The following is a 14,039-nucleotide window of genomic DNA, read 5'->3' on the forward strand; positions in this document are numbered from 1 at the left end:
AGAAATAAGAAAAATCTCCAGAAGAAAAGGCCCCGCCTACCTGGAGAATTAGTACAGAAAGAATACTTTAAACTTTGCTCCTTCCTACTTCCTACTCCCTTCCAGACCATTCCTTTTGGTAAGTCCCATGCTGGGGCCAGGTATAAACAGGCCGACCTCTGTCTTGTTTCTCTTATCACCCCCTGAATGCATGATTAATGCTGTACAAGTGACTTGCTGCCTCCAGTTCCCTTAATAAGGGCAACATTGAAAGAACAGACTTAACTCTGACAAGTGACAGTTAAGCAGGGAATGGCCTGGGGGTGGCAGCTCTTCAGAGGAGGCACAGTCCAGGCGGCTGCTCCCGCGAGGAGCGTGCAAGGACATGCTGTTCCTGCCCCGTCCAGGTCCTTGTTACGCACCCTGGATAAGGACCCTTGGGACCCAATAATGGTCAGGTTCAGCTGCGGCTTCCAGTAAGTCAGACTTCCAGGCTTACCACAGACTTTTACACTTCTACACTTTCCAGCATTCAAACAAGGTGATACATTGTATACTTTAAACATGTCCATTTTATTTATCAATTATACCTCAATAAAGCTGGAAAGAAAACATGATAAACCCAAGACCACAGCCTCCCTCTAGACCCTTTTGGCAGATCTAAATCACAGGACGATGATTGAAACAAAAGACACTCATCTGGGGTGAACTGTACTCCCAGTTGCTCCCCAAGATCTGAATCTTCTCATACAAGAGCCTGATATTTTGCAGAGGCCATAACTGGAGGAAATGAGTGCTTTCGTTTCCCTCTGTATTATCTGATGATTTTCTTTGTTGTTGTTGTTCCTTCAATTGAGGAAATACTAATTCCAGAAGATGCCCTGGTTGTTTGGCTATAGGGGACTGACATCTGAAATGAAAAAAAAAAAAAAAAAAAGCACAACCTTGGAGGGAAGGAATGAGAGAGAAAAAAAATAAGAGACTCTTCCAGAAAGAAGAAAAGGTCACTGCATCTATTTTCAGTGTGTAAAATATTCCATTAGCTTTATTATGTGGAGGACATTAGCATTATGCACAGCAGGAAGGAACATTTTAATACAGAACATCTTTTCCTAGCTTCAAAAGACAAGAGTAAAATATAAAGGTAATGAAACTGCTCTTGGGATGATGTCTTATTCTCCTTGGGGGCTTTGTAGGCTGGCAGAGTAACAGGCTAGCAGGAGCATAATTTGCTGGGTCAGAAATAACCCTGGCAAGAGAAGGAGAGGCAGGCGGGGCCCTCAGGGCTGGTGAGGCCCGGGGCTCTGATCTGCAGAGCCCCTGCAGGACCGCCCTCTGGGGCTCCCCTCCGCCCTCGGATAGAAGGAACCAAACAGCTTTCCTGGGCAAGCCCTGGGACTCTGATCCCCTCCGGTTCCCTTGGTAAATGCGCCTTCCCCTGGGGCTTTTAAATTCACAAAATAGAATGCAAAAGGTTACAGTAGGAACCAAATGCACCGAAATAAAGCTGTGAAAAAGTCATAATTGTGATTGCATTAACAAATGTGCTAGTTTACTAAGGCACCAAATAGTAACTAATACTTGGATTTTCAAGGTGGTGATAAACAAAAATAACATTTGGGGATGTGCAGACGCTTGGTTTCTACTGGTCACGTAGCCACAATGATGCGGTGTGTTGCCTACCTTCATAATTGAAGGAAATGCCACATTTTAGTTAGAGGTTGGTAAAAATCATGATGTACTTCATTTCCCGTCCAAGCTCATGGATACTCCAAATGCTCTCCACCAACCTCTTAGGGGCCCAGGGACCTCCCCTGTAGATGAGAGAGGAGAAGGGGGGCAAGCCTGTGCTCTCTGGGCGGAGAGGATGACACTCAGGGCTCTGGGGAGCAGCATGTCGGACGGACCAGGTAGGAGATGGAACACCCCGCTGACCCTCTGTCTCAGGGACAGCAGTGTGGGGGAAACTGAGGACCTGTGTCCCATCTGCAAAGGTGCCTGTGGGGAGAGATCACCTGGAGAGGGGCTGGGGTGTGCTCTGGGCAGGGAAGAAGGCTGCTGAGCCCCGGACCTTGGGGAGGATGGAGTGGGCACAGCAGCCTCTGGGTGCTCCCGGGCCCCCTGCAAGGTGTCAGGAAATTCAGAAGTGGCCTCTCACACTGGGGGAGGAGCCCAATTCAGGAAGAAGGAGGGGCTGCAGAGGAGACCCTCAAGGAGGCAGGGTTTGGGGTAAGAAGACCTGGCCTCAGTTACCAACTAGGGATTCTAGGTGGGTCATATGGTGTCTCTGAGTCTCAGAGTTGTGTCTCCGGCCACACTGGAGTGACCCCTGTCCCCTGGCTCATTCAGATGGGTGTTAGGGCACCTGCAGCCTTGTAAGAACATCACATGGCAGGGGCAGGCTACTAGGATAAGCAAAAATCTATGAGGACCAATTAAATGGATGTTAAAATATTAGCAAGGAAGCTGCCTTACTTACTTCACACTAATGTCTGTAAGAATTTGATAAACATGTACAAATAGTTTGTTCATTTCGACGATTAGCTTTCATTTATTAAAGTAGGCAATTGAAAAAACTCCTTTGAAATATAAACTAGTTAACTGCCAGGTGATTCAAGTCCTTGAAAGTAATAACACCGCATTAAAAATACCTCACCGTTCATATCTTTTATGACTTTTCCTGACACAGTACAAACTCTAAGCTATTGTTACGTTCTGTTCATATCTTTTCCCCAACAGTATGTGTTGAAAAGGAGGGCTTGTGTGTTTGGGTTACATTAATTTCCATATGATAAATATTCTAAATATATTCTGAGCATTTAAATAGGCGAAGAAGGACTTCTCCTTGACGACAATTTGTCAATTAGTACTTAAATCATATTTATGTCTTATTTATACCCTGACAACCTCCAAAAAAGATCTCAGTGGAGGGTTATCTCATTTCCTGCACGTAAGTGATCTTTTCTCATTGCATTTCCCTAGCCCCAGTTTCTAAGGTCTAATTGAATATATTGCCTTGATCACTCCAGAATCTTAAATTAGGGACTTTATATTAGTTCCCCCAGATTGCCTTTTTCAGCCAATGAGAGTGGAAAGCTTTGGGGAAAAGTGCTCTTGCATGCCAGGTCCCTTTTTTCTTAAATGTTGCCTCCATGTTTTAGTGTTCACACCAACCAATCAAACACAGGGATGAGTATTTATTATACTCCTTTGGTAGGCCACAGATCCCATGAATACTAAACACTCTAATGATGCATGTTTGGGTTGTAAAGGGATGCATAACTCCCTTGATCACCTGTGCGCTCTCCTTTGTCAACTTTAATCAGCACCATAAGCAGCCCTCACCCCACTTGGGTGAGGGTGTGCTCTCTCCACCAACCCGAACCAAAGCCTCATAAACCCATCTTCTTCTGCCTCCAGAAGCTAGGAATTCAGATTCCAAGTCTTATTTACATCCTTGTCATGTGGGGTCATGGTCCCTTCACATAACTGGAGAAGAGCTTCCTGTCCCGGGGGCTACAAGGCAAGGCAGGTAGCAGAACTCAGCAGCACTCAGAGGGTCTTCGGAAAGATGTCAGCAAGGAGGTGACTCACTCTCACATGAGCAAGTGTTCCTGCGTGATGACCAGAGGGCAGGCAAGAAGGGAGAGCCTCTGGGTGGGGGCTCTGAGGCAGCGCGGGGCAGTTGGCTTTGGCAACTGCAATGGGTGGGAGCACTAGGCTGGGTGCAGGCAAGACATCATGGGGAGGCTGCAGACACGTCCTCACCGTGGCGGGCTGAGGTGTTCGTGTTCTATCCTGGTGGCCCTGCAGAGCCCCAGTGTTTCTCAGCAGGGGTCCCATGGGCCGCTGTGTGTCTTAGGAAGCGGACCATGGGGCCAGCAAGCAGATCGCATGGTTTGGGGGATGCCCTTCTGTTCAGGGAGGCAGATATATGGACATGGGGAGGCTGTCCAGGTATGAGATGGCGCCATTCCACTGACTATGCAGATTGTTCACCTACTTTCATCGAGGGCAACATAATGGCTGTCGGTGGTGCCAGATGGCACCGTAGCCTTAACTGATTTGGTCTTATCTTCAAGGCCCCAGAAAGGTGAGTAACTCACTCTGGGTCACACAGCCAGGAGTGAATGTCACTGAGATGGTCTCTAAAACCCCAACTCCAAGCACCCAGACCCTTTATCTGAATAGCATGGAGCTATGGTATCACATCTGGTTTACTTTGCATAGAGGCAGGTTAGAGACATGTTGAAAGTGTCTGTTCTGAGGCGGGTCTCCAGCCCAGGTTTGTGCCCTGCTCACTGGCCTTTACGGTCTGGGGCCTCAGACAAGTTACCCGATCTCCCTGAGATCCAGCTTCCTCATCTGTAAAGCACTTCTCCGCATCAACTAAGGATCGGAAGGGGACATGTGTGATAATGCTTGTGAAATGCCTAGCCTGTGCCTGGCACATGCAAATGTTTGGGAGACACTATTACTGTCCCTGCAGTGGATGCTGGGTGACTTGCCCTGTTCCTGAGTAGCCAACAGTGATGTTTCCAGATCAGGGAAACTCCCCAGACCCCAAGGGCCTAACTCTTACAATCATCTGTTTCTCGACCCCCATGAGCTGAAACCCTTAATTCACACTTCTTGATGGTGACAGACTACTATTATAATTCTATGTTGGGAGCTGAGGGGGACTCGTTCTGAGTTAAGATATATTTAGAAGCACAGCTAAGGTTGTCTCTGCTTTAAGCCTCCCCCCCAGCTTTTGAGTTCTGTTAAGTTCCTGGGACATAAAATCAGCTAAAATCACTTGCAAGCCCAGCTCCCAGAGCCCTTCTTTGGTTTTCTGGCCCGTGACGCTCCATGTCACACAGGATGGATGAGCACTTCTTTTGTCCACTGCTCTAAGAGAGGAGCACCAGGAGCTCTATGTCAGAGGGCTAGTCACCATCTTTCCAATCAGAGGGGGGCTGATGCTTGGGGTGCACCTGAGTTCTGTCCTGGCCACAAAGGGTTAAAATCCTAACTCAAAGCCACCACCTTTCCATTACTTTCACCTGCAGTCAGACTGTCCGAATCTAATGAAAAAGCAGAATTTATCTGGGGAAGAGTTCACTCGCTTGTGAGATATACCAAGTCACTTTGGGGCCTCCTCACTCCTGAGATGATGAGAAATGACAAAGAATTTTTGGAAAGAATTGGCCTTTCTCATGAAAAGCTGTTATGCCAAGAATGGAGGCAAGCAGAACTCACCCTGCACTGAACTAATCATGCACTTAGAGGACTCGATAAATTAATGCAATATTCACCGGGGCAATATTTTCTTGCCACTGCTGTGAAGAGGTTATGTAATGCAGCACAGTCATGCAATGGACTTGGATAAAACAAACAGGAAGACTCCCATGAAGTTGTGGAATTATAGGACAGCAGGGAGGGCTCTGTGTACTCCCTGTATGTTAGGTTAGAACTCCTGTATTACAGGTTTATCCCCTCCTGGGGATCATGTCTGACACCCACAGGTAGACGGGTCTGGCCCAATTCCCTGTGAGTCTTGAGCCAAGCTGGTCCCCTCACCCATCTGAGATGGGCACCAGGGAATGGAAACAGCCAGAAAGTACCAGGGTGTTTCCCTGGAGGGGCTGCACTATGTGAAGGCCTGGGTCCACAAGAAGGGGCTGAGAGAGCACCCAGCAAGGATTTCTGCAGACCAAGTGAGTAGACCACAGGGTTGGAGGGACAAAGGCTCCTGGGGGGAGTGGTGTGAGGACCATGAGCAGGTCTTAGGGAGGTCGGGCTGTTGGACGTAGAGACCCGAGTCCAGGCAGAAGGGCTCCAGTCTGCTCTACAGACCAGTGGGAGCCCCTGCAGTCTGTGAGCTGGGGCCCCACATGGGCTTATCTGCCGAAGGAATATTAACTCGGGGCCTTGACAGATATAATTAAAAAGGGAGGCTCTGGAACAGGGTCCTGAGCTGGAACAAGTTTCATGTCTCAAAAAACAGGTCATGAGGCCCTAGAGTCAGGCAAAGGGACTGAGGGAGGCGCAATGATGACAGGAGTGTTGTACAGAGAGGCTTTGAGGATTCCCAGAGGATGTGGTGGGCAGAGGCCAGGGAACCTTGTATGTGGGCAAACACTACTTCCATGAACAGAAATCAAGAGAACTCTCAGGTAGCACCCAGAATATCCGAAGCAGCTCAAGATTCACGCATGGGAGCAGATTCTAGACAATCCTCCATGATTGGTGCCTGAGAGCCCACTGTGGACAGAAAATGTCCCTCCGACCCAAGGACAGAGATGTCAGCTCCGCCTCCTGCTGTAAGTGGGCGGAAGGTCCTGCAGCGAAGAGACAAACCTTCTCTAGAAGGCCAGACTGCCTGGAGAGACTGCCTTTCATCCGTGGGCACCCCCCCCCCCCCGGAGGTGACAAGCACACCTCCAGCAAGAACACCCACAGGTCCCTGAGCAGGAGAGGCCGGCGGCTGCACTCAGGGGCTCTGGTGTCCTTTAGACCCGAGCATGTCAGCTCAACTTTGGCAACTCCATTTCTCATGATTCAACATTCATGCATAATAAATCATGCCACGCTGTGAGCGTTCCTTGTGAGATACCTTGCCAATTACCTAAAAACCACCTTAAGGGCCGGAGCAATCAGGCGCTGCATAAATCTGAGCTTCTTTTGTGGGCGGTGTGCGTGACTCAGGCACCCTGCTGTGGAATCAGAGATGGTGCTCTTACCCGAGGTCCCGCTGATTAGCGCTTGGCTCCCTCGTGTGCAATGCTACATGCATAAACATGCTCCCAAGTGCCCCTGACAGGGCGATCCCAAATTGTTATGTGGACACAGATGGCTCTGGAAGGAAGATTTGTCACTTACAAGATTCATTTGGTTTTCAAACTCTGCTTGCCATTTCCAAAGGAATGCAAGGCGGTGTAACAACTAAGCAAAATATTCAAAATCACAGAGAACTATTTTATTTTAATTATATTTTTAAAGATTTTTATTTATTTATTTGAGAGAGAGAGAGCATGAGCAAGCCAGAGAACACGAGCGAGGGGGAGGGGCAGAGAAAGAGGGAGAAGCAGAATCCCTGCTATTCAGGGAGCCTGATGTGGGGTTCGATCCCAGAACCCCAGGATCATAACCTGAGCTGAAGGCAGATGCTTAACTGACTGAGCCACTCAGGCGCCCCAAGAATTATTTTAAATTGGGCTCTAAGGACAGTCTTAAGATGCCCATGTCTTTACCAACCTATCATGTCTCCACTGCATTTAGAAGGATTTCTGGAATGACCACAAAGTACTGCCAGTCTGTTTTTGGTGCTTTCTGTGCCTGCAAACCATCCCAGGACAGCCTGGAAGCTCCTGTGTCTCCCTTGGTGATAAAGAAGAGACCACCAGAGACCCCATGTGGTGGTGGTAGGCCCTGCGGACCTGGGAGGGGGCAGGTGACCTTGGAGCGTAGCAACTTAGCAGGAGGCTGGGGGATAGTGGCAGAATAGGGGTAATGGAGAAGCCGTGGGGTTCATGCTTGCTTTGAAAATGCCCAGTGAGTTTGAATGGAAGGCACAGTACCAGGGAGACTCCTGCGGGGTGATACTGTCCACGTAGAGGTTGGGCCTCGTAAGGGGAGCTCAGATAGGAAAGCTAAATTGGAAAAGCTTTCTGGAGAGCCACAGTTCTGTTGAGATGGAGGATGGCAAGGGTCCAAGGCATGGCCAAAGGAGGTGACTGGCCCCAACAGCAGATGACTCATACTCATAAATTCACCACATGCATTTTACTATGCCCCAGTGCATGGCCAGTTCTAGAAGACACCTCTCTCTGCCTGCATACCTTGCTGTTGCCTAGTCCCCTAAGCAAACTGCAATCATGTCATTCAAGAACTCATTGCTTTGTCATTTATCTTTGAATTATTTCTGGGTCAATCAACCCCACAGCTCTTCTCTACCAGCTCACGAGATACACCTGTGGGGCTCTCTGTTCTTGCGTGGGCTTGCACATCGCGGGGACGCAAAGCTCAGGTGGACAGAGACGCAGACCGACAAAAACACATTCTGCAGTTGTGCTTCAAAGATTCCTTACTATTTTATATACAACCTAGACAGGTTAAAAATAAAGAGGGTCCCATATAAGAAGAGAGAGGGGAAAATCAAGATGAGCAGTATAACATGCATGCTCTGCAGTCATAGTACATGTTGTGCTCAGGGTAATTTTTTCACCTCTGAATTCAGCATCTGCTAAGCTCTGTGTCTGGTGTTCATATGACTCTCAAAGTTGCATAAAATGCTAAAGCTTATCAAGAAGGCAAGGAAAGGGGGATTGCCAAGAATACCCACCTCCAGAGTCATCAGGCAGGGTCTTGTCCTCTTTCTGTACCATTTTTTAAAAAAGATTTTATTTATTTACTTGAGAGAGAGAGAATAAGCAGGGGGGAGGAGACAGAGGGAGAGGGAGAAGCAGACTCCCCGCTGAGCAGGGAGCCTGATTTGGGGCTTGATCCCAGGGCCCCAGGATCAGGACCTGAGCTGAAGGCAGATGCTTAACTGACTGAGCCACCCAGGTGGCCCCTTCTGTACCATTTTTTATGCAGAGGTGCAGATGGTAATGTTATAAGTACCTTTAAAATATCCACAGAGGATTGGCCTAATGAGTGAGGTAGTCTGGTAAGAGACTCTCTGTCAGTGTTAGAGACTGAATTCCACTGATGTCAAAATGGAAATATCAAAGACATACCAAAAACGGCGCTAGATTCCCATGAGTGTCTAAAATGCGCTCATCAACCAATGACTCACCACAACCCTTCTTGAATTGGTATGTTCAGCTTGCATCAATACATTTGTGAGCTGGAACAAAGGAAATTGCTGCCCTCTGTGCAAGCTGGCACTTACTCCTATGACCAGCAAGCTGGATCAGTAGCCTTGGCCTGTCCCCAGTTCAGAGGAGAGGCAGGGGTAGCCCACTGACCGTCCCTGACACACATGGAGCCCTGAGACCTGACTGGAGGCCATCTGAGGCTAACAGGGGCTGTCCATGTAGCTGCCCCTGGAGACCCTTTGTTGCCTCTGTCATGGACCAGTGCATGCCCGGCCAGGCTGGACTCAGCATTCATCAGCATGGCCAAGGGCCACCGCATAAAACCAGAAGCCCCTGCACTGTACTTCTATGTTAGTGCTCAGGATGTCACAGGACCAGTGTAGGGGCCTTAATCTTAAAAGAGATGCAAAAGAAACATGAAAAACCCTGCTTTTAGAGGCACGTTATATCCTCAAAGCTTTATATACATCATCCAAAAACAAAAAGTTTACACATTTGGAAATGTAATTTGAGGCAACCCATACGGCCAGATGGAGGAATGTAAAATTTAATACATTGAGATTTTCACCCTAGATTCAGAATCTGCAGGCATGGCCTGGGCTCTGCCCTTAGACAATCAATGTGTGGGTTTCTCTGCTACAGACAAATAATCACAAAATCAAGATGCTAATTACTGAGACAATGCATCTTCTATATCTGGAAAAAAATGCCTGTAATACACTCCAGGGAACAAAACAGACATGACGTATTTGTTCATTTATACACCAAAACTAGTTAAAAATCAGTAACTTATATCCAGCATTAGATTCCAGAGGAAAAAAAAACCAAAAACAGATCAAAATCTGATTTGTCTTGGCTGCCCCAGATCATTAATATTTATATGGAATTGTTTAAAGTTGCAAAACAACTCTCAGAAGCTACAATCAGCATATTAAATGTGCATATGGAGATACAGATATCCCTGGAGCAGGGGAGAGGGAGGAAGGAAAGGAGGGAGGAGCAGGGAGTGAGAGAGAGAGAGGGAGAGAAAGGGAGAGATCTTTTGATGGCCATCAAGCCTCCATTGCACAATTTCCTGATAGAAGTTAAAATATATCCATCTGATAGAGTGAGCCCATCCCTCAGTCATGTTTTTAAATCATTTGTCTACAAAGTCAACTCTATTTCTGTGCCTGCCTCTTATAGTCCTGGAGCTCCCTCTTTATAACCTTAATTGACATGGCACTCACTTTGGGAGACTGAGGTGGACCTGTTCCAAGTCCTTCCCATCCATTCTGTCCCTTGGTAACATTTTTCTCCCCATGTGGCCCCTTCACCCCTGTTTCTCTGCACTTCCTGGGGCCGTGACATGCTTTGCCAGGTCTTTTTCCCAGACTCCAGCCCAGGTTTTGTGGCTTTAGTAGTTACCCTGCTGAGCCAGAAAATCTCTAACTCTCCGCCTATTACCTTGGATGACTGGTGATTCTTAAGTGGAAAGTTGGATCCTGTGCTAATTCAGAATCTGCTGGTGCTCACAGATGCATTCATTAGGTGGTATTCAGTTTACTATGAATCAGGGGACATTTGAGATGATGAATTTGAGGACAAAAGAGGTGCATGGTGAAGTACATAAACCACTGGACTCCAAGACATGCTGATGATTACGAACAGCACCATTCAGCACGTGTGGAATATACAAGGGTCCAGTTTTATGTAAATGCACCCGTTCTAAACACATAACTTTGGAACAAAAAGAATAATGACTGTTTCAGAGGTACGTCCTTGTGACAAAGTTTAGAATGGAGAACATAAATGCTGGTTTGTTTTGGTAAGAGAAGTGTTTAGAAAGATGGACAGGTGACAGCTTCTGAAAACACCCAAAGCATTTTTCTTCAAACATTTGAAAAGGTCTCAGTTGGTTTTCACACCTGTCAAAGGTTTGCTGTGACTATGCATCTGGCTGACGGGAGGGTGGAGGAAGGTGAATGGCCCTGGGTCTTCCTCCATCTATCTCAGTGACCCCAAGGGTGTATGGGAGACATCCAGAGAGACCTCACAGTGCCTGACAAATGTGTCTGCTCACTTCCTTGTGAAATGATTTTTTAATCTAGAGATGAGTCTATTTTAGAACATACTCTTTGCATACTGTGCTTCCTGACTATTCTTCATGGTGTTATACTTCCAACCCGTTACGTTCTGTTAACAGACTCTCTGTTCTGCATTCAAGGCTCTCTGGTCCTTCCCTGTCTTCTCAGTCCTATGTCAGTTGGCTTTGTTCTGCACCATAAAGTTTATGTCAGTGTGATTTACTCCTCCCCCCACCCTTAGGTCATCTCTGTCTTTATATTTTCCAGCTATGAAGCGGGAACAAGCCAGATGGGCCAAAGAATTAACACCCCCTGAGAACAGCCCACAACCCATGACTGACAGCACCTCCCCCTGTTGGTGGAGTGCCTTGGAAGAGTAAGATGGGCTCTGTCTCCCAGAGGTTCCCTGTGGGCTTACTACCAGTTGTCCACTGTCCTTCATGGGGCATGTCCCCAGACTATTCTTCGGAAGCCTGACTTGGTCTCTGTCATGGCCAACTTCTCCCAGCTCTGTCTGGACACCCTTAGGTGATACTACATTTATAAGCCAAATGGCTCCTCTTTAGGAAAGGACCAAGCAGAACATGGGTGTGCACATCTCTGCATCAGACACAGGTGCAACCAGAACTTAGTGAGCGCCTAAGTGCCAGACCCTGTGTTTGGTACCATTTACACAGGGATGCTACTTCCTCTGAGTGTGATGGGCTTTGTCCCATTTTCTCACACACCTGTCAACCTCAGTAATTTTGTACTTGGTCACTCATGCAGAGCAAAGAGCCAGTTCAACTTCTTGTTAGCACCAGAAGGAATGGGAATTCAAGTGACAGATAATCTAAGTTCTTCAACCAAGCCTTCATTTTTCTAATTAAAAAATATTCCTGTTATGAAATAAATATATTCCCCATATAAACAATTAAATAAAGAGAGAAATGCAGACTTCTGCTTCTGGTAATGCCTCTAGTAACTTCTCCACAGAAGACAGATAAAAACCCTAGAGCAAATATTGAAGAACATTTTTAAAAGCATCAAAAAGATAAGAAAATGAGGAGTTATTAGGCCAAGCCAGAGGGAAGGTGAGAATCTGGAGGGGTAGGCCAGGCACAGGGAGACACTTCTGCTCTGGTGATGTTTGCTGACCCACAAGAGGAGCCTGAGAGGGAGTGTTTTGGTTGCTTTTGGGGCTCAGAGCCCACCTGAGATGGAGATCTTGGCAAACAAGCCGCTGCCAGAGGATAGAGCACCAAAGAGCTATCATTGAAGAAACAGTGAAGTAAAAGTATACCCTCCCTCTCATGAATTACAGCCTTTACATCTACTCAAAACTTGAGTTTGGGGACCCCTGGGTGGCTCAGCTGGTTAAGTGTCCGACTCTTGGTTTCAGCTCAGGTCATGATCTCAGGGTCGTGGGATCAAGCCCCATGGCTGGTTCCATGCTGAGCTCTGCACTGAGCTGAGGGTGGAGTCAGCTTGAGATTCTCTCTTCTTCTCCCTCTGCCCCTCTCCCACTCGTGTGAGCACTTTCTCTCAAAATAAAATAAATAAATCTTAAAACAAAAACAAAACAAAACAAAAAAACTTGAGCTTGGACTAAGGTGACCCTGAATTCTTTGTGCCCCAAGTCCCGGCAAAAGCAAAGAAATACCTATCTGAAGGAAGGTGGCATCATTCTAATCCTCAAAATATTCCATGGATACTTTTTTAAAAAAGATTTTATTTATTTATTTGATATATATAGAGAGAGACAGCACAAGAAGGGGGAGTGGCAGGCTGAGGGAGAAGCAGGCTCCTCACTGAGCAGGCAGCCCAGTGCAGAACTCGATCCCAGGGTCCCGGGACCATGACCTGAGCCAAAGGCAGATGCCCAACCGACTGAGCCACCTAGATGCTAGTCCATGAATACTTTTTTTTTTTCGAAAATAATGACCAGCATACAACAACAAAAATCTAAGATCATATGTCATGAGTGAGAACAAAGAGAAATAAAAAAATGGACTCACAGGATTCCCTGATATTATAATCATCAGGCATAGACTATAAAACACCTCTGCTTACTATATTCAAGAAAACAAGAAGTTTAAAATTTTGGCAGCTAATGGCTATAAAAAAGTGTTATAGCAGATCTGAAAAAGAAGAAACAAATTCTAGAGCTGATACATTAAAAAGAAAAAAAATATTCTACCTTGGTGAATGGTTTATCAGAAGCTTCAATACACCTGAAGAGGGAACTGCCACCCAGAATTCTGTATCTACTGAAAACACCTATAAGAATAAAAGTAATAAAATGATATTTTCAGTGACACAAAACAGATAGCATTTCACCAACAGACCCATATTAAAGGAAATTCTAAATGATGTTCTCTGAAAGCCGGAAGGTCAAAGATTCAGGAAGGGATAAAGAATGAAGCAAGTGGAGTATGCGGATATATGCAAATATAAGACAGTAACAATAATATCTTCTTGGAGGTATATCTGTCTATCCACCCTTCAATGTATATCTAAAAAAGGAAATAAAACAAGAAAGGCCCAAATTCATACTTTGGAAAGATTAATAAATTTGATCATGTAGATGAAACTGACAAAATTCTAGAAAAATATAACTTTCCAGAATCCAACCTAACTTATCAATGTTAAATACATTAAATCAGTAATTAAAAATCTTCCTACAAAGGAAGCTCCAGGCCCAGATTGCTCCACCAGTGAGTGCCATGAAAGAGACAACAAATAAATAATTTCAGTTTTATATAAATTTTCAGAGAACAGAAAAAGAAGGCAATGAATGCAAGGTCAGTTTAACATTTTCCAATCAGCCAATGCAATTCACCTCACTGTAGATTGAAGGAAAACACTCACATAATTTTTCATTTGCACAAAAAGCTTTTGATAAATTCAACAACCTTTCATGATTAAAAAATAAGGTATCTGAAAGATCCTATGTCACTATTAAGGTTGGAAATTTTCCCTTAGACACCTGAGACATGATAAGGATGTCACTTATACTGAATAGAGCTTTTGCAATTTCAGTCAGGAAAGATAGAGCAATGAGGGCTTGGGAATGTAAACTTAGGGGATAAATAATAAAGACATGCAAAGAAGCGAGCCCTAAGGAAGTCACCACAAGTGCTCACTGGTGGGGTCAGGGGCCAAGGTCAGGAGAGAGTGTGGCTGGGGGGACACTGGAGATATTGTATTT

At 46.0% G+C, this 14,039-nt stretch overlaps 1 protein-coding gene across 2 annotated transcripts in view; it reads right to left on the reverse strand.

The window, feature by feature from the left end:
- The window catches only part of SYNDIG1 (synapse differentiation inducing 1), a 183,843-nt gene that overhangs the window by 39,734 nt on the left and 130,070 nt on the right, over positions 1–14,039 (reverse strand). The window contains exon 4 of one of the 2 annotated variants that reach the window (XM_054509986.2): positions 556–889. The exons of the other annotated variant lie outside the window; for it this stretch is intronic. Coding sequence (XP_054365961.1) covers positions 794–889 — 96 coding nt within the window. The 3' untranslated portion in view covers positions 556–793. Of the gene's footprint in view, positions 1–555; positions 890–14,039 lie in introns of those variants that run through there. 2 annotated transcript variants of the gene reach the window in all.

This window comes from Mirounga angustirostris, unplaced genomic scaffold, assembly GCF_029215605.1.
Source record: "Mirounga angustirostris isolate CCGP_5_RB_7025 unplaced genomic scaffold, mMirAng1.0.hap1 SCAF_10, whole genome shotgun sequence".
Classification (NCBI taxonomy): Eukaryota; Metazoa; Chordata; class Mammalia; order Carnivora; family Phocidae; genus Mirounga; species Mirounga angustirostris.